Here is a 24241-nt window from a genome sequence, read left to right as displayed (position 1 = left end):
CCATTTCACCAAATTAGCAGGTGATATGGGACTTTACATACAGTATATGATTCTTAATCAATTACTATATGAAAAGGAGGTTTTGAGACTTCACTGGGATTCCCACGATTCTAACGGAATTTCCATTTTAGCAGTCCCAGCTTCCAAAATCCCACTTCCTTAGTCTATCGAGTGAGGTGTTACTGAGTCATCCTCACATTTTCTTAGTGCTTCTCTGAAAAGTTAAAATAAAATGAGCATAAACAGAGATCCAAAATAAAATGCTCTGTGGCATTAAATTTAATGAGTCCTACCACAATACTCTTAAAAGAATGCTCTCTCTTGTTTTTGTTTTGTGTTGTTTTGTTTTGTTTCTTCTTTCTCATGGTCCATTCCATTGCCTAAAATTCTTCTTTAAAACATGACTAATGTGAAAATATGTTTAATATGAATGTATATGTAGAGCCTATATCAGAAGGCATGCTGTCTTGGGGAGGGGAGAGGGAAAGGAGGGGAGAAGATTTAAAACTGAAAAGCTTGTGGAACTGAATGTTGTAAACTAAAAATTAATTAATTAATTAATTAATTTTTAAAAAATGATAAGGATACCCAAGGAAGTTTCCATGCCACATGCCTTATTTCAGAATGTTTGCCACAGAATATATTCACCATGTGCCGATTTTCCTTCATAGGAAACTGTCTTGGAGTATTTTAAAATGGCCACACAAACCAGAATTGGAGTCCAGATTCAAAATAATGAAAAATTTCTGCGAGACCTTAGGTAAGGACCTAGCTTACCTGGGTTCCCAAAAGAAAATAATATTTACTAATAAGAGAGAATTGATATAGTTTTCATTTTTGTTAAGTACCTTGTTAAGTTCCATAATACTATCCTATGTGGAACACAGTTTAATATAAGGCTAATATGTCTGAGACTCCATATGGGGGAAAGGCTAGTTACTGATATGCCAAGATACCACATTATGAAAAGATCTCTCCTAGAAACTGGCCCTGAGGTTGTTTCAACAATCTTGCTAGCAGCTTCTGTGGGGGTGTAAGATCTACCCACAGCCAGCACCCAGAAAGCTGCCAACAGCACAGGTTCTTTTGATCTGCTTTAATAAGGAAAGCAAGGTGAAGGGGTTGACAAGCTTACTTTTAATTCAGTATACAAATATCATTCACTTAATTCAGGGAAAAAGCCAGCAACCCAAACTTCAGAACAAAATACAAACAAGTTACAAACATCAACAGACAGACCCAATACAATTCATAGTTACCAACATCTAGGTTCAGCCCAGAAGCTCAGAACAAGGGCTGGCCCAGATTCACACGCGCCATCACTGCTGTGGGTAAGAGCTCCCAAGAAGAAAAGGCCAACCCCTGGTTTTATATCTTTTTCAGCATCAGGGGTGAGTCACACATGCGACTTACCCACGTGACCTAAAATCATCACAAAGAGGTGACAAACCCACGTGGTCTAAGAGCCTCTGATGTCCCAAACCTATCACTCAAACTCATTTGTAAACTAGGCCCTCCCCTGAGTTAGCCCCACCTTAGGCTCCACCTTAGTTACAAATCCACACTCAGGTAGGTTTTACACCTAATAGGGGTTTGGGCCTGGGGCTTAGCACCTAGTAAGGCTCAATGAAATACACTGAATTACTCAAAGAAAAAAAACCAAACTCTTCAAGAGCACTTGTTGAACTAAGTGCTAAGGAGCCCATTTTGCTTACCAACACAGAGGCATAAACTCTGGGGACTGATTCATACATAATGGGATTTCATGAGGATAACTGGGAGAAAAACAAAGCAAATAAGAAAACCTCAGGATTATTCAAAAGAAATGAAGATCTGCCCCCCCCCGCCAAGGTTATTCTGAGGCCTATGTGTAGTGGCATAGGTTAAATTAAGAAAACAGTGAATTGGAATCACGAGTAATGACCAAATGGAATTTGTGTTTTATAGTGTAAAAGGAAACACTGATGCAGACCTTAAGAAGCAGGTAAGTTTGCGGTTTATTGGTGGAAGCCCTGAGAAAACAGATAATGGATTATTGGTTTCAAACATCAAACAGACCCAGGACTTGGTTAAAAATCAAAGTTATCCAGCTAAGAAGAAATAGTTACAAATCATATCCTAGGGGGCTAATGGGTGGAGGGTGGTTTTGTTCTAAGGACCTTCCCAAATGATATACCGCAACTTAGAACAGCTGAAAAGTTGAGCTTGGCAGAGCAACATTAAGACAGGTGGGAGCAGGGAGAAGGGTACAACTTACTCGGAAAAATATCTATGTTCAAAATTCTTTGAATTGCACCCAAAGGAGGGAGGAGTAATAATTCCTCCCAAATGTGTACAGACCAAGGAACTAGCTATAGGGGTGGGGAATCTGTGGCCTCAAGACCACACTGGCCTTCTAGGTCCTCGGGTGCCACCTTTTGACTGAGTCCAAGTTTTACAGAACAAATCTTTTTATTAAGGGGATTTGTTCTGTGAAGTTTGGATTCAGTCAAAGCGCTGCACTTGAGGACCTAGAGGGCCACATATGGACTCAAGGACCACAGGTTCCCCACCTCAGGATTAGCAGTATCTGTCTGTCACATAAATATGCACCTAATAAATGTTTGCTGCTGATTGACATGAAATTTGCAAAGTATTAAGTTAGAAAACATGGAAAACACAGAATGAAATTCAAAACCTTTTCCCATTTTTTGTTTTGTTATTCTAACAGAGAGAGGAATGCAAATTTTATTTGCATACTGAATATAAATAGAAATGGATTTTCTAGTTACTTTCTATCTTCTCCTAAAAACCCATGTTCATGGGTTTTCAGAAAAATGCAACCCTCTTATTAGAGATATATCTATTTTCTTAAATTATTTTGTATTTGGAAAAAGAAAAAGAAATTAGATCATTCACTTTTATCAGAGAAGTATTTCTATTTTTCATCTGTACTTCAGCTTCCCCCAATGGGAAGGTTAAGAAGGCTAAAACTCTGGAATGAGATGAAGCTTGTGTCACATGAGAAACAGAGCTGTGTGTTTAAATTATATGGGAGAGAACATAAGGGAGACAAGAGACATGTCTCCAAATGTGTAAAGAGCTATCACATGGAAAAAAGGGCTAACCCATTCTGTGTTGCTCCAGAGGATAGTAGTACTAGGATTGTTGGGTAGGAGTTAAAGAGAGACAGACCTCCTTTCTCTTTGCAAAAGAAAATACTTTTTTATGTTCAGAGCTATCCAACATTGGAACAGGCAATACTTAGGACATACTGAGTTCCCCTCAAGAAAGTGATTAAGTCATTGTCAAGGCTTATTATCTCCCCCATTAGATTGTAGGCTCCTTGAGGAGGGTACTATTTCCCTTTTGTCTTTGTATCAGTGCCTTATCCATAAGGACAGTGATTGGACCTGTGATTTCATTGATATAGAAAATTTCTCCTCCCAATGCAGGTCTTTCAGTACCTTCTCTGAAACTTAGAATGTGGCTAGGGCACCAAGAGGTTAATTCATTTGCCCAAGGTCAAATAGGTGTCAGAGGAAAGATTCGAACACACTGTCTTCCTGAATCTGAGGCCAACTTGCTATCTGCTATGCCACACAGCCCAAAGTAGGCATTTAATAAATGCTTGCTGATCGATTGAGAGGTAGGACTAAATAAACTATATCTTCCAACTTTAAAAAAATGGTTTTGTGATTCTGTAAATGATATGTTATGCTTTGTATCCTTTTTTCTACATGCATAAGGGAGAAGTAGAAAGAAAGGTCATCTATTCACTTTATGTTGTAGCTGCCATATTAAAGTGCTTTTCTATCTCTGTAGGGCTCAAACCCTGGGATGTAATCCGTGGGGAATAGACTTAAAATATATGTATTCAATAGCGCTTCTTCAGACGCAGCCATGTTCAGAAGTTTTAGTAGTCATTTCTAATACGGGAAAGATGAAGGAAATATGACTAAGAACTCTACTATGCTCAATATGTCGCCTAAGAGAAGGTGAGAACAGTAAAATCTAGTATATATTTGATAAGGCAATCCTTGCCCAACAATCTAATGTAGGCAAGACATAGTCTGTTGATGGTAGGAGGGAAGACGCATTAACGGCTATTTTTGTAACTATGACAAATCTGTGACTGCTTTGCACACCAGTCCTCTGGCTAAGATGTAAACATAACTTCTGTGTGGCACAGTAGAAAGAGGAAGACCTCAATCCTGGTTTCCAGCTCTGCTACTAACTGTGTGTAAAATGAAGTGATAGACTATAGGATCACTAAGGACCTTTTCAGCATTGTTATTCTATGACTTTTTAATAAACTTCTATTTCCCAATGTCAGGTTGGGTCTCCTAGTATATGGTGATGTCAGATTACCCTCTCACCAGGCTCTGAAACCTCATTTTCCCAAAACATCTAGTACCTTCTTTTGGAAGGGCAGGACTAGGGGTGTGCTGGAGCTGACTCCTAGGTTCCCAAGAGCCCATTGTTAATGTTTCAGTCTGATCATTTATATCTCACTACAAATCAAGACTCAATTTATTGTTTTATTGCTTATCTAGACTTGGGAAAATATTAATAATGCAGATTCAGCTTAAACGTGAGTATGTGTGTATACATTCTTTTTTCCAGGAGAGCTCAGCTGTTAAACATTTCCCAGCCCACCTCTCTATTGTTCTATAAACATTGTTTTAGTTCAACAGGAGTAGAAGTCTCAGGGAATGAGGTCTGGTGCCTATAGGCTAATAATAATAATAATAATAACTGGCATTTATATAGCACTTTAAGGTTTGCAAAGTGCTTTACATCTATTACCTCATTTGAGCTGCACAACACCACTGGATAGGACCCACTTTATCCTTGACCTCTTGACAATTCAACCCAGCTACTTGCGAAAGGTAAATTCTTGTGGCAGCTAGGTGGCACAGTGAATAGAACACAGGCCTGGAGTCAGTAGGGACCTGAGTTCAAATTTGACCTCAGACACTTGACACACTTACTAGCTGTGTGACCTTGGGCAAGTCATTTAACCCCAAATTGCCCTGCCTTCCCCTCTCAAAAAAATGGAAATTCTTTTCAGAAGCACAGCCAAATTTGTAGTTGAAGCTGCTACTCTTGTTGTACCCATCACATGGGAGGTCACATTTTCCCTTTACTTCAACCAGTTCAGGTAAAGTTGCATATGACTGGAGGTAGAAGGGACTGAAAGTTCCCAAGAGTAAGGAAATCTCAGTTTTGTTCTTGGTTCTGCAACTAGCTAAGCTGGGTATCCATAGGCAAGTAATTTATTACCCTCTCTGTCCCTTACTTTCTTTGTCAAATAGGAATTATATTTGGTCTACCTACCTTACAGATTTGAAGTTTGAATGGTTAAAAAGTGCCATGTAAATAGAAAGTATGATTATTATTAACTAATCAAAAAGTAAAATACCCTACCTTTTTAATCTATGATGAAATTCCAGACCAAAGGCAGAGGACAGAACCAAATTATTTCCAAAGGTTCTTTTCAGCTCCAGGACTTTTTGATGAGGCACGAAGTTACATTCAATTCAGGATAACATTCCGGCCAGAATATTTGTTGTTGAGTCATTTCACTCATATCTGACTTTTTGTGACCCCTTTTTGGGGGCTTTCTTGGCAAAGATACTAGAGTGGTTTGCCATTTCTTTCTCCAGCTCATTTTCCAGATGAGGAAACTGAGGCAAACAGAGGTTAAGGAATTTGCTCAGGGTCACACAGCTAGTAAATGTCTGAAGCCAGATTTGAACTCAGGAAGAGTCCAAGCCTGATGCTCTATCTACTGCGCCACCTGGCTGCTGGCAAAGTGTGTGCAGAGAGGAAGAAACAAATTTCACAGACATAGTCAGAGGAAAACCAACAAAACTTGGTAAATAATAGGATGTGAGAATATAAGGGAGACAGAAGATTCACAGATAATGCCTAAGTTTTTAACCTGGTTTATTTTTGGGATGCTGAAGGTGCCAACACGAGAAAATGAAGTTGGGAGAAGAGGAAAGTTTAAGGCATAAGATAGCGAGCTCAATGCTGAGTCAGAGGCAGGGTGTCCAGCAGACGACTGGAAATTCAGGACTAGAGCTAAGAAATGGAGTAGGAGATACAGATTTTGGAGATATCTGGTTAGAGATCGCTAACAAACCAACACTACTATATACTAGGCACTGTGCTAAGCACCCAACAAGAGTTAAATGCATCAGACAGATCAAGGAGAATTAATGCTAAGAAAAGGTATCATATGGCAATTAAAGGGACACTGATGAGCTTGAAATGAAAGAGGCAGGATCATGGAATCATAGATTTAGACCTAAAAGAGACCTTAAAAGTCATCAAGCCCAATCTCCTCACTTTACAGATGAGGAAACTGAGGTACAGGGATATGATAGCTTGAGAAGAAGGCAAGGTCAAAAGAAAGGACTTTTTTATTGTCTTTAAGACAGAAGAGACTGAGCATGCTTTTAGGAAGAAGGGAATTGGCTAATAGAAAATAGAGTGAGTGAAGGACTGAGCTAGTGAGGGAAGCTTGGTCTTGACAAGGAGTAGGACCACCTCCTCCTCTAGAGCAAAGGTCAAGAGGATGAATAAAGACAGATTTTGAGGTGGAGAAATGGCCTTATCTTAGTAAAGTAGACAAAGTCCTCTACTGAAAGAATAGGAAGTGGAATCAAGTTGGGAGCTTGAAAAGACAGAAGGATTGGATCAGCTTCTATGGGGAGTGTGCTGGAGTATCATGGGGTGTTCAAGCAGGATTAGCACCACTGGTCTGAAGGTTTGCTGAGCCCTTTTCAGGACTATATGTACACCTTGGGTGTCTACCTGGCACTGAACTCTCACCTGTGGCTCCAAGAAGCTGTAGCATGCAAATCAGCAACACCCTGGTGTGGAGTAAGCACGACCATCTAGGCAGATGGGCTAAACCAGGTTAAGGGTAACCTATGAGCCTCCAACCCATTGGTGAGTTAGGGAGGTGTCTACGCCAAGCATTCAGAGACTTCTTCTGGTGGAATGGGTGGATGAGAACAAGTTGTTCCAACTGCTATGAAGGCAGCTGTAGCAGGGGTTGTGGAGCACTTAGAGCTTGGTCAGACGTTGAAGACCATAAGTTCATCCATTGCATCCCGGGCCTTCACCAGTTGTCTTGAGACTTTTGTCTGGCCACTGGACTTTGATGACTCTGGAAGAGAGAGTGAGGCTGACAACTTTTTGCAACTCTGTCTCACTTAAATCCAATTCATGTGCAAGTCAAGACATCTCCCTGTTATGTCCTCTTCAAAATGAAGGACAAACAACAGAATGAGAAGTGTGATAGAACACTAGAGACAAACAAAAGACATCACGCAGCAGTGAGGACTAGGTTGAGATTAGATACTGTGAATTTGTAGTGTTCACAGTCACCAATGTTCCATGACTTCCTCTAGCAGTACTTGGTAACTCAGGAGTAGGAACAAAAAAGGCAGATGGTGAATGTAACCAAGTGTCAGGGATTACTTAGCAGGGTGGGAAAAGTGGAAGAACTGGAGACAAGGAATTCCAAGATGGAGAATAATGCCTTGTTGAATTAGGGTCAAGACTGGAAGGAGGAAGATTCAACTTAAGCAGGGGTGATGGACTGGGAAAATAAGGAGAGATTAAATGACTACAAGTCAGGGATTTCTCATTGAAGGAAGTAGTAACTTGTGGGAAAGATGGAAAGACAGGAGGTTATAATGAGAGAGGAATTTCGAAGATTTAGATCTTGCTTGTAGTAGGTACTTCATAAATGTGAACTGAACTGAATTAATTTAGAACTGCAGTAATTTTGGGCAATAGATTGCCCCTTACAGGTGGCTGAGATAGAGTGAAGTTGAGAATCAAAAAGTCTGAGATAATAATAGCATTTATATAAAACCTACTATGTGCAGGTACTATACTATACTGTACAAATATCTCATTTGATCCCCACAACAACCCTGGGAAGTAGGTGCTATTATGGTTGAAGAAATTGAGGCAGGTCTAGGTTAACTGACTTACCAAGGTAAATGTCTAGTAAATGTCTGAGACTGCATTTGAACTCAGATCTTCTAGGCCCAGTGTTCTAGTCACTGTGCCACCTAGCTGCCTCCCAAGGACTACATAGTCCAACCATACACGACTAGGAATCTCTCCTATAGCATCCAGATTCAACTTGAAGACCTCTAAGAAAGGAGAAACCACAACCTTCCAATAGCCTATCCCACTTTTTTTAGCATTTATTTATTTAATTTATTTAATATATTTAGTTTTCAGCAATGATTTTCACAAGAGTTTGAATTACAAATTTTCTCCCCCTTTGTACCCTCCCCTCCCCCACTCCAAGATGGCATATATTCTGGTTGCCCTGTTCCCCAGTCAGCCCTCCCTTCTGTCACCCCACTCCCCTCCCATCCCCTTTTCCCTTCCTTTCTCATAGGACAAGATAAATTTCTATGCCCCATTGCCTGTGTATCTTATTTCCTAGTTGCATGCAAAAACTTTTTTTTTGTTTTTGAACATCTGTTTCTAAAACTTTGAGTTCCAAATTCTCTCCCCTCTTCCCTTCCCACCCACTCTCCCTAAGAAGGCAAGCAATTCAACACAGGCCACATGCATATCATTATGTAAAACCCTTCCACAATACTCATGTTGTGAAAGACTAACTATATTTTGCTCCTTCCTAATCTATCCCCCTTTATTGAATTTTCTCCCTTGACCCTGTCCCTTTGTGAAAGTGTTTGTTTTTGATTATATCCTCCCCTTATCTGCCCTCCCTTCTATCATCCCCCCTTTTTTAATCTTCTTCCTCCTTTCCTGTGGGGTAAGATACCCTATTGAGTGTGTATGGTATTCCCTCCTCAGGTCAAATCTGATGAGAGCAAGATTCACTCATTCCCCCTCACCTGCCTTCTCTTCTTTTCCTACAGAACTGCTTTTTCTTGCCACTTTTATGTGAGATAATTTACCCCATTCTATCTCTCCCTTTCTCCTTCTCTCAATATATTCCTCTCTCATCCCATCCCACTTTTTAGTAACTCTTATTTATTGGGAAGCTTTTCTATAAATGGAGCCAAATTTGCCTCTCTGCAACTTCCAGCAATGATCACTAGTTCTGCTCTCTGGGACCAAGAAGAACAAGTCAGTATCTCTTCTACTTGACAGCCTTTCAGATACTTGAAGACAGTTGCCCCTCTATGTCTTCTCTTTCCCAGGCTCAACCTCCCCACTTTCTTCAACTGATGTTCATATGGTATAAACGTGAGGACCTTCAGTGTCCCATCTTCCTCTAGACACTTCCCATCTTGTCAATGTCCTTCCTAAAATATGGTGCTCAGAGCTGAATGAATTCTTCCATATGTGGTTTGACCAGAGAATAGTTCAATGGGACTATCAGCTCTCTTAATGAAACTCAAGATTGCATTAGATTTTATTGCTGTCATATCATACTGTTGGATGGACAACCCGTAGATTTGGTCCATTAGTACATGTGTCTTGGACAAATGCTGATGTTGTATGAATATGAGTCATAGATTTTCATGGTCTCTGAAGAATAAAAGTTGAGGGACAATGAAGAACCACACGGTAGGTGTGAATAGGATACAACATGATATCAATCAATAATTGCACAAGAGGAATATAAAGGATGTTATCAGAGACATAAAGACATGCATGACTGGAAAGAAAGGAGAGCCAAAACTGATGGACAGCCCATGTATCCTCTCAATATCAAGAGAGCTGGGGAAGGGCCCATCCTAGTATATTAAATGAAACCCTTTTGGATCGTTTATGGGAAGACATGGACAAGAATTGCTCAGGATGTGAGAGAGCGAATTGGCTTCAATCTTCATCATTGGAGAAAGCACTTAGATGATTAATCAACTAAGCAATACTTATTTGGATTGAACTGAACACCTACTATGTTCCAAGCTCTGGAGATACAGAGGCAAAAATGCTCCTACCCTTCAGGAACTCCATAGGAGGAGACAGCATGTGCATAGATAACCATAGGGTCACTGAGGAGGAGGGACTTGTGGTGTTTGAAGGAGAAAGCCAAACTGCTCCTGCTTGGATGGCCTCCACCCTTGGGTGTAGTCTTTTTTCTCCAGCCACTCCCCTCCTCCTCCCCGTGGGAATGACTTTCTCCCTGGTGTCTTCCCTGGGCTCCCCTCTACAGAGGGAGTTCCCTTTGAGGCTGTGTGGAGTAAAACAATGAGGAAGGCAATATGATCCAGTATGCCCCCACCCCTGCCCCCACCAGACAGAAACTATTTCTGCCTTCCTTTGGCCAAAGGGGAAACCTTCAACATGTTTTTGCCTTGCTTTGGAAAGTTACGGAATACAAAATCACTAAGATTCTCCTTCATTCCACCCCCAGAGCCCTCTTGCCAGAATAAAAAACAAAAACGATCTTGACATTTCCAACAGAAAGTTTATCTTCTCTGTCTCCTTCTCTCCCTGTATTCTGTCCAGATGGTCTTTGCCTAATATTGCTTCTGTTTCTCCTTATGGTGATCTTTGCCCAAATGCCCTCCATGGAGCTTCCCCACTCTGGTTTTTGGATTACCTCACATGAATAAATGCCATTATCTTTTTTATTAAATAGGTATAGATGAGAACAAGAGGAAGGGCAAAAAGAATCACAGACTAGTAGGAGAGCTTTAAAAGTTACATGTTGAATAATACCTAAAAAGCATCTGTAGTTTTTTTCTGTTCTACTATGTATGTGGAAATATCCATTGGCCACACCTGTTTGATTTCCAGAGCCTGAGGAGGCAACTTGTGCCTAGGCTAAGGCTAACTTCAGGGCAGATAGGGGGCACCATAGTGCACAGAGTACCAAGCCTGGAGTCAGGAAGACTCATCTTCCTGAATTCAATCCAGCCTCAGACACTTACTAGCTACATGACCCTGGGCTAGTCACTTAATCCTATTTGCCTCAGTTTCTTCCTCTGGCAAATGAGCTGGAGAAAGGAAATGACGAAATACTCCAGGATCTTTATCAAGAACACTTCAGATGGGGTCATGAAGAGACAGAAACAACTGAAGAGCAGCAACAACCTACTTCAAGGGGTATAAGGATAAAATGAGACTCAAATGGGGTCCCAAAGAGTTGGACACAGCTGAACAACAAGGCTACCTTCAGCTGTGTACTAAGCCTATATACTGGGCAAGGAGCAGTAACAGAAGGGAGAAGCAGCTGTGTGGCTCTAAGTGAGGTGGGGGATTCAGTTCCCAACCTGGCCTGAGGCCTGCAGGAATCAAGATAGCAGGCTCAGACCAAGAGGAAACCTGCAGTTGTGTCATCCCCAGTGCCCACAGACCTCTGTCTGTCTCCCTATGCTGACCAGATACTGAAAAAAGACTGTTTTTCCCTTGGATTTCCCAATCAGGACTCTGTTTGGTGCTCTTTCTAGGCTTAGTTATGGGGGAGAGCTGAACTATACTGCTTTCTCCTACTCCACCATCTTTGCTGGTCTCTCTCCAATGCCGGCTCTTCCCTTGGTGCCAGCTCACTCTTGCCAATGCTTAGGAAATTTCTCAAAAATCCTGCTGCTCAGGTGCCAGGGAAGGTGAAGACACCAGCTGCCAAAGCTGTAATCTCTTCAGAGTTTTCATTGTTCACAAGGTCAATGCTAAAAGAAGGAAATACACAAAGACAAAGGTAGCCAGAGGCCCCAGAAAAAAGCTCAACTCCTTAAGTCTTACATTCCACATAGGGAGCATTAGCCCCCATCTTAGATTGATGATTAATCAATTAAACAATAGTTATTTGGATTGAACTGAGCACCTACTATGTTCCAGGCTCTGGGGATACAGAGGCAAAAATGTTCCTGCCCTTCAGGAGCTGAGGTTAGAGAAGGGCCATCCTTTATTCCCCAGTGAATTTACATCCTGTCACCCAGAGGGCTGTATCCAATAGAGCTGCCAGCTAAAAGTTGACTTTTTTCTACAGAGTGCAGCACTCCGTGTTATCAGCTTATCAGTCATTTAGAAGACTCCTGGGAAATTAGTCCATATGTGGCCTAAATTGTCCCCACCTCAGCTCCAACATAGTCCCCAGGAGGTAGACAGAGAATTCTGGAGAGCTGAAAGAATGAGGAAAGGGGAAGACCCCCATTACATGTAAAAAGGCAGGGGTTGGACCAGAAAATCTCTGAAGTAGTTAGAGCTGGAGCTCTAAATCTATGCGTATCTATGCATGCCATTTCTTGAAGGGCCTCAGATGTAGAGCAATGACATCTCTGGCATGTATGAGGCTGCAGACAGCTAAACTGTTCTACAGTTTTAATTACATATTCCCTGGTGATATTTAAAACTCATCTGTATTGCATGGGAATAATAACTAGTCAATTCGGGAAGCTCTGGCCTCAGCTCATGCTAGGTGGGTTTCCCTTTATCCCGGTTAAGGAAGGCAAGGCAGAATTACAACTATAGAACTTAATTCCATTTAATTTGACAAGCATGGGAGAGTTAGGATCAGTTCTTTTTTAAAAATCTTTTTTTTTTATTAAATTGAGATTTTTTTATTTTTAGTTTACAACACTCAGTTCTACATGTTTTTGAGTTCCAGATTTTCTTCTCCTCCCTCTCCTCCCCCATCCCCTCCAAGATGGCATTGAATCCGATATGTATTCTACATATACCTTCACATTAAACTTATTTACACAATAGTCAAGCTGTAGAGAAGAATTATCACCAATGGAAGGAATCTTGAGAAAGAAGAAACAAAACCAAAGAGAGAGAGAGAGAAAGAAAAAAAAAGAGCAAATAGTTTGCCTCAATCTGCATTCAGACTCCACAGTTCTTTCTCTGGATGTAGCTAGCTTTTTCTGTCATGAGTCCTTTGAATCTGTCTTTGAGCTTTGTAGTGCTGAGGAGAGCCAAGTTTATCAGAGTTAGTCATCACAGAATCAATATGTCTGTGGTTGTGTACAGTGTTCTCCTGGTTCTGCTCCTCTCACTCAACATCATATCATGTAGGTCTTTCAGGTTATTATGAAGTCCGTATCTTCCCCATTTCTTATAGCACAATACTATTCCATTACTTTCATATACCACAACTTGTTCAGCCATTCCCCAATTGATGGGCATCCCCTTGATTTCCAATTTTTTGCTGCCACAAAAAGAGCTGCTATAAATATTCTTGTACATATGGGTCCCTTTCCCACTTGTGTGATCTCTTTGGGATACAGCCCTAGAAGTGGTATTATTGCATCAAAGGGTATGCGCATTTTTATAGCCCTTTGGGCATAGTTCCAAATTGCTCTCCAGAATGGTTGGATCAGTTCACAACTCCACCAACAATGTAACAGTGTTCCAATTTTCCCACATCCTCTCCAGCATTTATCATTTTCCTGTTTTGTCATGTTAGCCAATCTGACAGGAGAGATGTGGTACCTAGGAGTTGTTTTGATTTGCATTTCTCTAATCAGTAGTGATTTAGAGCATTTTTTCATATACTTATAGATAACTTTAATTTCTTCCTCTGAAAACTGCCTGTTCATATCCTTTGACCATTTCTCAATTGGGGAATGACTTGAATTTCTATATATTTGGTTCAGTTCCCCGTATATTTTAGAGATGAGGCCTTTATCAGAGACACCGGTTGTAAAGATTTTCTCCCAATTTTCTTCTTCCCTCCTAATCTTTGTTGCATTGGCATTTTTTATACCAAAACTTTTCAATTTAACATAATCAAAATTATCTATCTTGCATTTTGTAATGCTTTCTATCTCTTGTTATGTCATGAATTCTTTGCTTTCCCATAAATCTGATAAGTAAACTATTCCTTGCTCTTCCAAATTGCTTATAGTATCAGCCTTTATTCCTAAGTCATGAACCCATTTTGAATTTATTTTGGTATGTAGTGTAAGATATTGGTCTATGCCCAGTTTCAGCCCTACCATTTCCCAATTTTTCCAAGCAGTTTTTGTGAAATAGTGAATTCTTAGCCCAGAAGCTGGATCCTTTGGGTTTATCAAAGAATAGATTGCTATAGTCATTGACTACTATGTCTTGTGTACCTAACCTATTCCACTGATCCACCACTCTGTTTCTTAGCCAGTAACAAGTAGTTTTGATGACTGCTGCTTTATTGTTTTCTCATTCTTTTTTTATTTAATATTTTAGTTTTCAACATTGATTTCCACAAGATTTGAGTTACACATTTTCTCCCCATTTCTAACTTCCCACTATACTCCCAGGATGGCATATATTCTGATTTCCCCATTCCCCAGTCAACCCTCCCTTCTGTCACCCCACTCCCCCCCCCACATCACCTTTCCCCTTATTTTTTTGTAGGGTAGGATAGACTTCTATGCCCCATTCCCTAGATATCTTGTTTCTCAGTTGCATGCAAAAACAACTTTTTCTTTTGAGCACCTGATTTTAAAACTTTGAGTTCCAAATTTTCTCCCTTCTTCCCTCCCCACCCACCCTCCCTAAGAAGGCAAGCAATTCAACATAGGTCATACTTGTATCATTATGCAAAACACTTCCACAATACTCATGTTGTGAAAGACTAACTATATTTCCCTCCATCCTATCCTGTCCCCCTTTATTCAATTTTCTCCCTTGATCTTGTCCCCGTTGAAAAAATGTTTGCTTTTGATTTCCTCCTCCCCCATCTGCCCTCCCTTCTATCATCCCTCCTTTTTTATCCCATTCCCCCTACTTTCATGTGGAGTAAGATACCCAATTGAGTGTGTATGTTATTCCCTCCTCATATCAAATCTGATGACAGCAAGATTCACTCATTCCCCCTCACCTGCCCTCTCTTCCCTTCCAACAAACTGCTTTTTCTTGCCACTTTTGTGTGAGATGATTTACCCCACTCTATCTCTCCCTTTCTCCCTCTCTCAATATATTCCTCTCTCATCCCTGAATTTGATTTTATTTTTTAGATATCATCCCTTCATATTCAACTCACCCTGTGCCCTCTGTCTATAAATATGTATATTCCCTTCAACTACTCTAATACTGAGAAAGGTCTCATGTAGGAATGTAAACAAAACAGTTCAACTTTAGTAAGTCCCTTATGATTTCTCTTTCTTGTTTATCTTTTCATGCTTTTCTTGATTCTTGTGTTTGAAAGTTAAATTTTCTATTCAGCTCTGGTCTTTTCATTGAGAAAGCTTGAAAGTCCACATTTTGCCTTGGAGCATGATACTCAGTTTTGCTGGGTAGGTGATTCTTGGTTTTAATCCTAACTCCTTTGACCTCTGGAATATCATATTCCAAGTCCTTCAATCTCTTAATGTAAAAGCTGTTAGATCTTGTGTTATCCTGATTGTGTTTCCACAATACTCAAATTGTTTCTTTCTGGCTGCTTGCAGTATTTTCTCCTTGATCTGGGAGCTCTGGAATTTGGTGACAATATCCTAGGAGTTTTCTTTTTGGGATCTTTTTCAAGAGGTGATCGGTGGATTCTTTCAATTTCTGTTTTACCTTCTGGTTCTAGAATATCAGGGCAGTTCTCCTTGATAATTTCTTAAAAGACGATGTCTAAGGTCTTTTTTTGATCATGGCTTTCAGGTAGTCCAATAATTTTTAAATTATCTCTCCTAGATCTATTTTCCAGCTCAGTGGTTTTTCCGATGAGATATTTCACATTGTCTTCCATTTTTTCATTCCTTTGGCTCTGTTTCATAATATCTTGATTTCTCGTAAAGTCACTAGCTTTCATTTGCTTCAATCTATTTTTAAGGTGGTATTTTCTTCAGTGGTCTTTTGGACCTCCTTTTTCATTTGGCTAATTCTGCCTTTCAAGGCATTCTTCTCCTCATTGGCTTTTTGGAGCTCTTTTGACATTTGGGTTGGTCTATTTTTAAGGTGTTATTTTCTTCAGTATTTTTGGGTCTCCTTTAGCAAGTCATTGACTTGTTTTTCATGGTTTTCTTGGATATCTCTCATTTCACTTCCCAGTTTTTCCTCTACTTCTCTTACTTGCTTTTCCCAATCCTTTTTGAGCTCTTCCATGGCCTGAGACCAATTCACATTTTTCTTGGAGGATTTTGATGTAGGCTCTTTGACTTTGTTGACTTCTTCTGGCTGTATGTTTTGATCTTCTTTCTCACCAAAAAAGGTTCTAGAGTCGAATCTGAGTCTGAGTCTGCATCTTTTTTCACTGCCTGGCCATGTTCCCAGCCAACTACTTGACCTTTGAGCTTTTTGTCAGGGTATGACTGCTTGTAGACTAGAGAGTGCTTTGTCCCAAGCTTTAGAGGCCTTGTGCTGCTGTTTTCAAAACTACTTCTACTCCTAAGCTCTGCCACAGCATCACTCCTCCTCCCCCAAGAACCGCCAACCAGGATTGCAACCAAGATCCAAGCAGGGCAAAGCAATCCCTGCACTCGCTCTGGTCTGGTGCTTGATTCCTCCCACCTGTGAGCCAGGGACTCTGGAGGCAGCTGACGCTGGAGCTTCCTGCTGCTGCTGCCACCACCGTGCACCACTTCCACCACCCACAGGGCTGGGGCTGGACCACTTTCTAACCCAATCTAGCTGTTTTCCCACTAACCTGCTCCTTGGTCTTTGGCGTTTGTGGGTTGAGAAGTCTGGTAACTGCCACAGCTCAATGATTCATGGCCCTAAGGCCTGCTCTGGGCCAATTCCCAGTCTGGTCTGTCCTGGCACGACACATGCTGGGCTGCGCTCCACTCCCAGCACTGTGCAATAGACCCTTTCCAACAACCATCCAGGCTGTCCCAGGCTGGAGACCTGCTTCCCTCTGCTATTTCATGGGTTCTGCAGATCTAGAATTTGTTTAGAGCCATTTTTACAGGTGTTTGGAGGGATTTGGGGGAGAGCTTAAGCAAGTTCCTGCTTTCCAGCTGCCATCTTGGCTCTCGTCCCCCCGCAGTCCCCATCCTGGGACTCTGACTGCTGCTTTATAGTACAGTTTAATATCTGGTATGGCTGGGCCACCTTCCCTAGCATTTCTTTTCATTAATTCCCTTGATATTCTAGACCTCTTGTTCTTCCAGATGAGTTTTGTTATTATTTTATCCAGCTCTGTAAAATAATTTTTTGGTAATTCAATTGGTATGGCACTGAATAGATAGATTAATTTAGATAAAATTGTCATTTTTATTATATTGGCTCTGCCTAACCATGAGCAACTGATATTTTTCCATTTATTTAGATCTGACTTTATTTGCGTGAAAAGTGTTTCGTAGTTATGTTCATATAATCCCTGGGTTTGTCTTGGCAGGTACACTCCCAAATATTTTATAGAGTCTACAGTAACTTTAAATGGAATTTCTCTTTCTATCTCTTGTTGTTGGGGTTTGTTAGTAATGTATAGGAATGCTGAGGATTTATGTGGGTTTATTTTATATCCTGCAACTTTGCTAAAGTTGTTTATTATTTCAAGTAGTTTTTTACTTGATTCTGTAGGATTCTCTAAGTAAATCATCATATCATCTGCAAAAAGTGATAATTTAGTTTCTTCTTTGCCTATTCTAATTCCTCCAATTTCTTTTTCTTCTCTTGTTGCTACAGCTAACATTTCTAGTACCAAACTGAATAATAGGGGTGATAATGAACATCCTTGTTTCTTATTGGGAATGCATCTACCTTATTCCCATCACATATAATGATTGCTGATGGTTTTAGGTAGATGCTATTTATAATTTTAAGGAAGGCTCCATTTATTCCTATGCTTTCTAGCATTTTTAATAGGAATGGGTGTTGTATTTTGTCAAAGGCTTCTTCTGCATCTATTGAGATGATCATATGGTTTCTGCTAATTTTGTTATTGATATGATCAATTATGCTGATAGTTTTCCTAATATTGAACCATCCTTGCCTTCCTGGAATAAATTCTACCTGGTCTTAGTGCATTATTCTTCTGATAAGTTGCTGCAATCTTTTTGCTAATATTTTATTTAAAATTTTTGCATCAATATTCATTAGGGACATTGGTCTATAGTTTTCCTTCTCTGTTTTGACTCTTCCTAGTTTGGGTATTAGTACCATATTTGTGTCATAAAAAGAATTTGGTAGGACTCCTTCTTCATCTATTTTCCCAAACAGTCTATAAAGTATAGAAACTAACTGTTCTTTAAATGTTTGATAGAGTTCACATGTAAAACCATCTAGCCCTGGAGATTTTTTTCCTAGGGAGTTCATTGATGGCTTGCTCAATTTCTTTTTCTGAGATGGGGCTATTTAGATATTTTACTTCCTCTTCTGTTAACCTGGGCAATTTATATTTTTGTAAATATTCATCCATTTCCCTAAGATTGTCACATTTATGGGCATACAACTGGGCAAAATAATTCTGAATTACTCTTTTAATTTCCTCCATTGGAGGTTAGTTCACCCTTTTCATTTTTAATACTGGTAATTTGGCTTTCTTCTTTCTCTTTTTAAAATCAAATTGACCAAAGGTTTATCAATTTTATTGGTTTTTTTCATAAAACCAACTCTTAGTTTTATTTATTAATTTAATAGTTTTCTTGATTTCAATTTTATTAATCTCTTCTTTGATTTTCAGTATTTATAATTTGGTATTTAATTGGGGGTTTTCAGTTTGTTCTTTTTGTAGCTTTTTCAGTTGCATGCCCAATTCATTGATCTCCTTTTTCTCTATTTTATTCATGTAAGCATTTACAGATATAAACTTCCCCTAAGAACTGCTTTTGCTGCGTCCCATAAGTTTTGGTATGTTGTCTCCTTATTGTCATTCTCTTGAATGAAGTTATTAATTGTTTCTATGACTTGTTCTTTGGCCCACTCATTCTTTAGGATTAGATTATTTAGTTTCCAATTAATTTTTAGTTTTATTTTTCCATGGTGCTTTATTACAAATAATTTTTATTGCATCATGATCTAAAAAGGATGCTTTGACTACTTCTGCCTTTCTGCACTGGATTGTGAGATTTTTATGCCCTAGTACATGGTCAGTTTTTGAGTATGTGCCATGTACCACTGAGAAAAAAAAGTATATTCATTTTTAATCTCTATTCAGTTTTCTCCAAAGGTCTATCATATCTGCCTTTTCTGAAATTCTATTCACTTCCTTAACTTCTTTCTTGTTTATTTTGAGGTTAGATTTATCAAGTTCAGAGAGGGGGAGGTTGAGGTCCCCCATTAGTATAGTTTTGCTGTCTATTTCTTCTTGTAACTACCTTAACTTCTCCTCTAAGAATCCGCCTGCTATACCACTTGGTGCATATATGTTAAATAATGATACTGCTTCATTGTCTTTGGTGCCTTTTAGCAGGATATAGTGTCCTTCCTTATCTTTTTTAATTAGATCTATCTTTGCTTTTGCTTTTTCTGAGACTAGGATTGCTACCCCTGCTTTTTTTACTTTAGCTGAAGCACAATAAATTCTACTCCAGCCTTTACTCTGTGTGTATCCCCCTGTTTCAAATGTGTTCATTGTAAACAACGTATTGCAGAATTATAGTTTTTAATCCATTCTGATACCTGCTTCCGTTTTATGGGAGAGTTCATCCCATTCACATTCACAGTTATGATTATTATCTATGTCTCTTTCTCCATCCTATTTTCCCCCATTTACGCTTTTATTTCTCCCTTCTCCCTTCCACTCTTCAAAAGAGTTTTGCTTTTGACCACCACCTTCCTCAGTTTACCCTCCCTTGATTCCCCTCCTACTTTTTTCCCCTTGCTACTTCTTCCCTCCCTTCTGAGCACCTCCCTCCCTTTTCTTTCCCCTTTCCCCTCCTACTGCCTGTAGGACAAGTTTGATTTCTATATTTATCAGAGTATGTTATTCCCTTCTTGAACCAAATCCTATGAGAGTAAAGCTCATATACTGCTCTTCTCCCTCCCTTTTTTCCCTCTACTATAATATGCTTTTGTGCCTCTTCATGTGATATAATTTACCCTTTTCTACTACCTCCTTACTTCTTCTCCCAGAACCATCCCTTTATATCTCTTAATTATGTTTTTATCATTATATCAGTTATTTTATACCGATAGCCACAGTGTGTATATATATATATACATATATGTGTATATATATAATATATATATACGTATATATAATATATATATATCTTTCAATTGTCGTAATAGCTGTACTATTCTCAAGATTGACATATATATAAAACATATATAAAACAATGTAATACTATAAAAGGATGTAAATAATTCACCTTATTGATTAACAACAGTTTTCCCGCCTGTTTACCTTTTTATGTCACTCTTGAGTTTTGTATTTAAAGATCAGATTTTCCATTGAGCTCTGGCCTTTCCATCAGGAAGGTCTGGAATTCCCTTATTCCATTAAATGTCCATCTCCTTGCCTGAAAAATTATGCTCAGTTTCGCTGGGAAGTTGATCCTTGGTTGTAGTCCAAGTTCCTTTGCCTTTTGGAATATCATTTTCCAATTTCTCCTGTAATTTAATGTAGAAGCTGAAAGATCCTGTGTGATCCTAACTGTAGTTCTGCGATATTTGAATTGTTTCTTTTTGGCTGCTTGCAGTATTTTCTCCTTGACCTGATGATTCTGGAATTTGGCTATAATACTTCTTGAAGTTTTCAATTTGGGATCTCTTTCAAGGGGTGATTGGTGGATTCTTTTGATGACTATTTTACCCTGTGGTTCTAGGACCTCAGGGCTGTTATCCTTGATGATTTCTTGGAAAATGCTATCCAGGGTCTTTTTTTTATTGTGATTTTCTGGTAGATCAATAATTCTTAAATTGTCTCTCCTGGATCTATTTTCCAGGTCAGTTGTTTTTCCAATCAGATATTTCATGTTTTCTTCTAATTTTTGCATTCTTTAGATTTTGTTTGACTGATTCTTGATGCCTCATAGAGTCATTAGCTTCTACTTGCCCAATTCTAATTTTTAATGTATTATTTTCTTCCTTTAGCTTCTCTATCTCCTTTTCCATTAGGTTGATTTTACTTTTCAATGAGACATTTTCTCCATTTATATTCTGAATCTCCTTAACCATTTCACCGATTTTACTTTTGAAAGATTTGTTTTCATCAGTGATTTTTTTTCCATTTTTCTTTTACCTCTCTAATTTGGTTTTTAAAGTCCTCCTTGAGTTCTTCCAGAAATGCTTTTTGGTCTGGAGACCAGTTCACATTCCCTTTTGAGGTTCCAGCTGTGGGTATAATGTCCATGCTGTCCTCTTCTGAATTGGTATTTTGATCTTGCCTATCTCCATAATAGGATTCAATGGTCTTTGGTTTTGGGGGGGGGGGTTCATGTTTTTTTTATTCCTCTTGGCTTCTAAAGTGGATCTCTGCTTCTGGGGCTCAGGGGGCTTTGCCCCAAACTTCTTATGTTGGGATCTGTGGACCTGCTCACTGGCTTTGTGTGCTATGGGCTGTGGTTTCATGAGGTGTGGGGGAGGGGTGGTCTGGTTGCTGGAGGTCTCCTCTTCCCTGGGACTGCTCTACAGCAGGGTGGTCTCAGCTGTTGTCTGTGCTGGTGTCTGCCACTTTCCCTGGCTGTGCAAAGGCAGTCTGGTGTCCTGGTGTTGACGTTTGCTAGCTCCACCCTCCTTGGGCTCAGTCATTTTCATTGTTCTGCTGAGGTGGGACCTGCTGGGATACCTCTCTTCCTGCACTAGTCTCCTTCTGCCACCACAAGAAGGGCCCTCTCCCCAGCTTCTCTAGCTAAAAAACTAGTGAAGCCCCACTTCTGGCTCCTCTGTTTCTCCCGAGGGAGTATTCTCTGGATGAGTGAGGGAGAGCCGATTTACCTGGCCATCATGGCTCCTGGAAGTTTCAAACCTTTAGGCTGTGGGCTAGAGGCCTCCAGGGTAGTTGCTCCTGCGGCCGGCCGCAGGCTCCACGCTGATGTCTCTTGTAGTTCCAACAGCCTTCCACCCCGGGCTGAGAGACCTGGGGCTCGATCACCACCCTAGCTGGTACTTCCGCCCCAGGCCTCTTCCTGTTCCTGGGTTTTGCTCGCCCAGCAACCCTCCCTGCCCGGAGCTCTGGCTGGGTTCCTCTGCTCTTCCCAGTTGGTGTGGTCTGGCGCTGTTCCGCATGCCTGGTGCTCCTGCCCCTCTTAGTCTACTAGTGGCTTCTAACTCTCTCAAATCTGCTCGGATTCACTTTTTTAGACATATCTGACAGAATTTGTGTCAGGATCAGTTCTAACATGAACTCTTTGGATGAGTAACTTCTGAACATCCTTGATGGGCAAAAGGTACAGACACATCCTCAACTTATCACCTCATTGCCATCATAACCCTCACTCCCAATCCTATCTCCTGACTATGCAAATTCCTTAACCAAGCTCTCAGGTTTTCCACAATATGACCCCAGCTTACCTTTCCAACCTTATTCTACAGTTCTTTGTACATAGTGTTCCAGTCAAATTGGACTACTCACTTTTTCCTGATTTGATGCTGCCATCTCCCTCCTCCAGGCTTTTTTTGCACACATCTGGAGCCAATATCTTCCCTCATCTATGCTTATTGACCTCCTCCCTCTCCTTCAAGACCTAGCTCAGGTGTCATCTCCTCCATGAAGCCTTCTGTGATTCCCCCTCAGCTAGAAGTGATTAATTCTCTGAGGCCAATCCATTTGACTTCCCTTAGGTACTGAATTATTTTATAACACAGTGATTCGTGTTTCTCAAACCCCTCCCCTTTGCTAAACTAAGCTCCTTGAGGGCTGTGAGTATGCCATTTTTTCTCTTTGGTCAAATGAAAGAGAATTTTTAAAAGCTTTTAGCACAGAGCCTGGCATTTGGCAGGCTCATGTAAATGCTTATTCCCTTCTTTCCTTCCTTTTCTTTGTGGCACCAGTGACTGAAAGAGATTATCAGATTCCACTGCATTTATTACTTGCTGAATATGAAAAAACTCTTTTTAAGAACAAGGTGTTTCCTACCCAGATATAACAAATTCATTCAAAAGGTTCCTTGAAAAATATAACAATAGAAATTTTATTGTTCAGTTGTGTCAGTCTCTCCATGACCACATTTGGGATTTTCTTGGCAAAGATACTGGTGGGGTTTGCCATTTCCCTTTTCAGCTCATTTTGTAGATGAGGAAACTGAGGCAAACAGGATTAAGTAACTTGCCCAGGGTCACACAGCTAGTAAGTGTCTGAGGCCACAATTGAACTAAGGAAAATCAGTTTTCTTGACTGTAGGCACAGCACTCTATCCACTGCACCAAATGAAACTCAGATTATAGAAATCTGGTAAGTCAAAAGGCAAATAGATGTGTCTTAATCCACAACTGCTTTCCACTGTGATGGAGGAGATCAAGACAGAGCCCAAGTTGGAGAGGAATTCCCTGTCGATGGTGAAGGCTTCCAGGTGCCCCTGTTTGTGGATAACATTGTGTTTATTGCTTCAAGCCTTGGAACTGCAGTCTCCTGGATCAGGGTGGTCAGTAATCAGTCAAAGGAGGTAAGTCTAACCATTCTCACATGAAAGACCAAGTGGATGACAAACATCCATTGCCTAGCCCTAGATCATGACATAAATCTTGATGGACAACTTTGTCCATTATTATGTGTACCTGGGACATACCATACAAATGGATAACAAGTTGGGATTGCCTTTGGGAAACTGAAAAGCTCTTTTAATGACCCAAGCTTCCCATGAAAACAAAAGCCCATTTTTTTTATATAAGCATCCTCTTTGTGTTGCTATATGACAATGAGACATGGAATACAATAGTCTCCAAAGAATTTTAAAAATCAGTATTACACAAAGGAAAATGGAAAATACATAGTGAGTGTGGGTAAAATGTGACGCATAACCAATGAGGAATTCCAAAGAAAAATTGTAGTAATAGATAACATAAAGGAGTTATATGAGATGAAAAGGGGACAGCCAGAGGATTCCCCTGGAACCACTGTAATGTAGGAGAAAGCAAGGAAGGTCTCCAAGTATGTGGAGTGAACCCTCTGTGGCGAACTTAACAACAAACTTGGGCAAGAAATAGCATGGCATGATGGCCAGGCCTGGCTGGGTTGTGATTTTCATAACAGTGAAGGAAAGGAAACTTTCAGATTGGTGAGATCAAAGATCGATCAGACCGTTCCTAGCACGGGCTTAATAAGTGTTCGTTGAATTGCATTGAATTGGTACGTCTGAAGTTGCTTCAAACTCCTTGAATGTGACAATCTTGTCTGTTCTTTCTTACATATCCTCCCATAGAGCTCTGCATACCATAGATGTTCAAGAATGTTGACCAATTAATATTTGGAATGTTTTTTATAGTTTAGTTTAAAGTTAGTTTGGGGTATTATCGTAGAAGGAACGTTGTTTTCAAAGAACCAGCAAACATTTATTAGACACCT

General features: G+C 40.0%; 1 protein-coding gene across 1 annotated transcript in view; it reads left to right on the top strand.

Moving 5' to 3' along the window:
- The first annotated feature begins 695 nt into the window (after positions 1-695).
- VWA3A (von Willebrand factor A domain containing 3A) overlaps positions 696-24241 on the top strand; it is an 82823-nt gene continuing 59277 nt past the window's right edge. Inside the window, 2 exon segments of the mRNA XM_036748921.1 lie at positions 696-760; positions 1948-2068. Of these exon segments, the coding sequence (XP_036604816.1) occupies positions 696-760; positions 1948-2068 (186 nt within the window).

This window comes from Trichosurus vulpecula, chromosome 1, assembly GCF_011100635.1.
Source record: "Trichosurus vulpecula isolate mTriVul1 chromosome 1, mTriVul1.pri, whole genome shotgun sequence".
Classification (NCBI taxonomy): domain Eukaryota; kingdom Metazoa; phylum Chordata; class Mammalia; order Diprotodontia; family Phalangeridae; genus Trichosurus; species Trichosurus vulpecula.
This window is presented reverse-complemented; position numbering and strand designations above follow the sequence as displayed.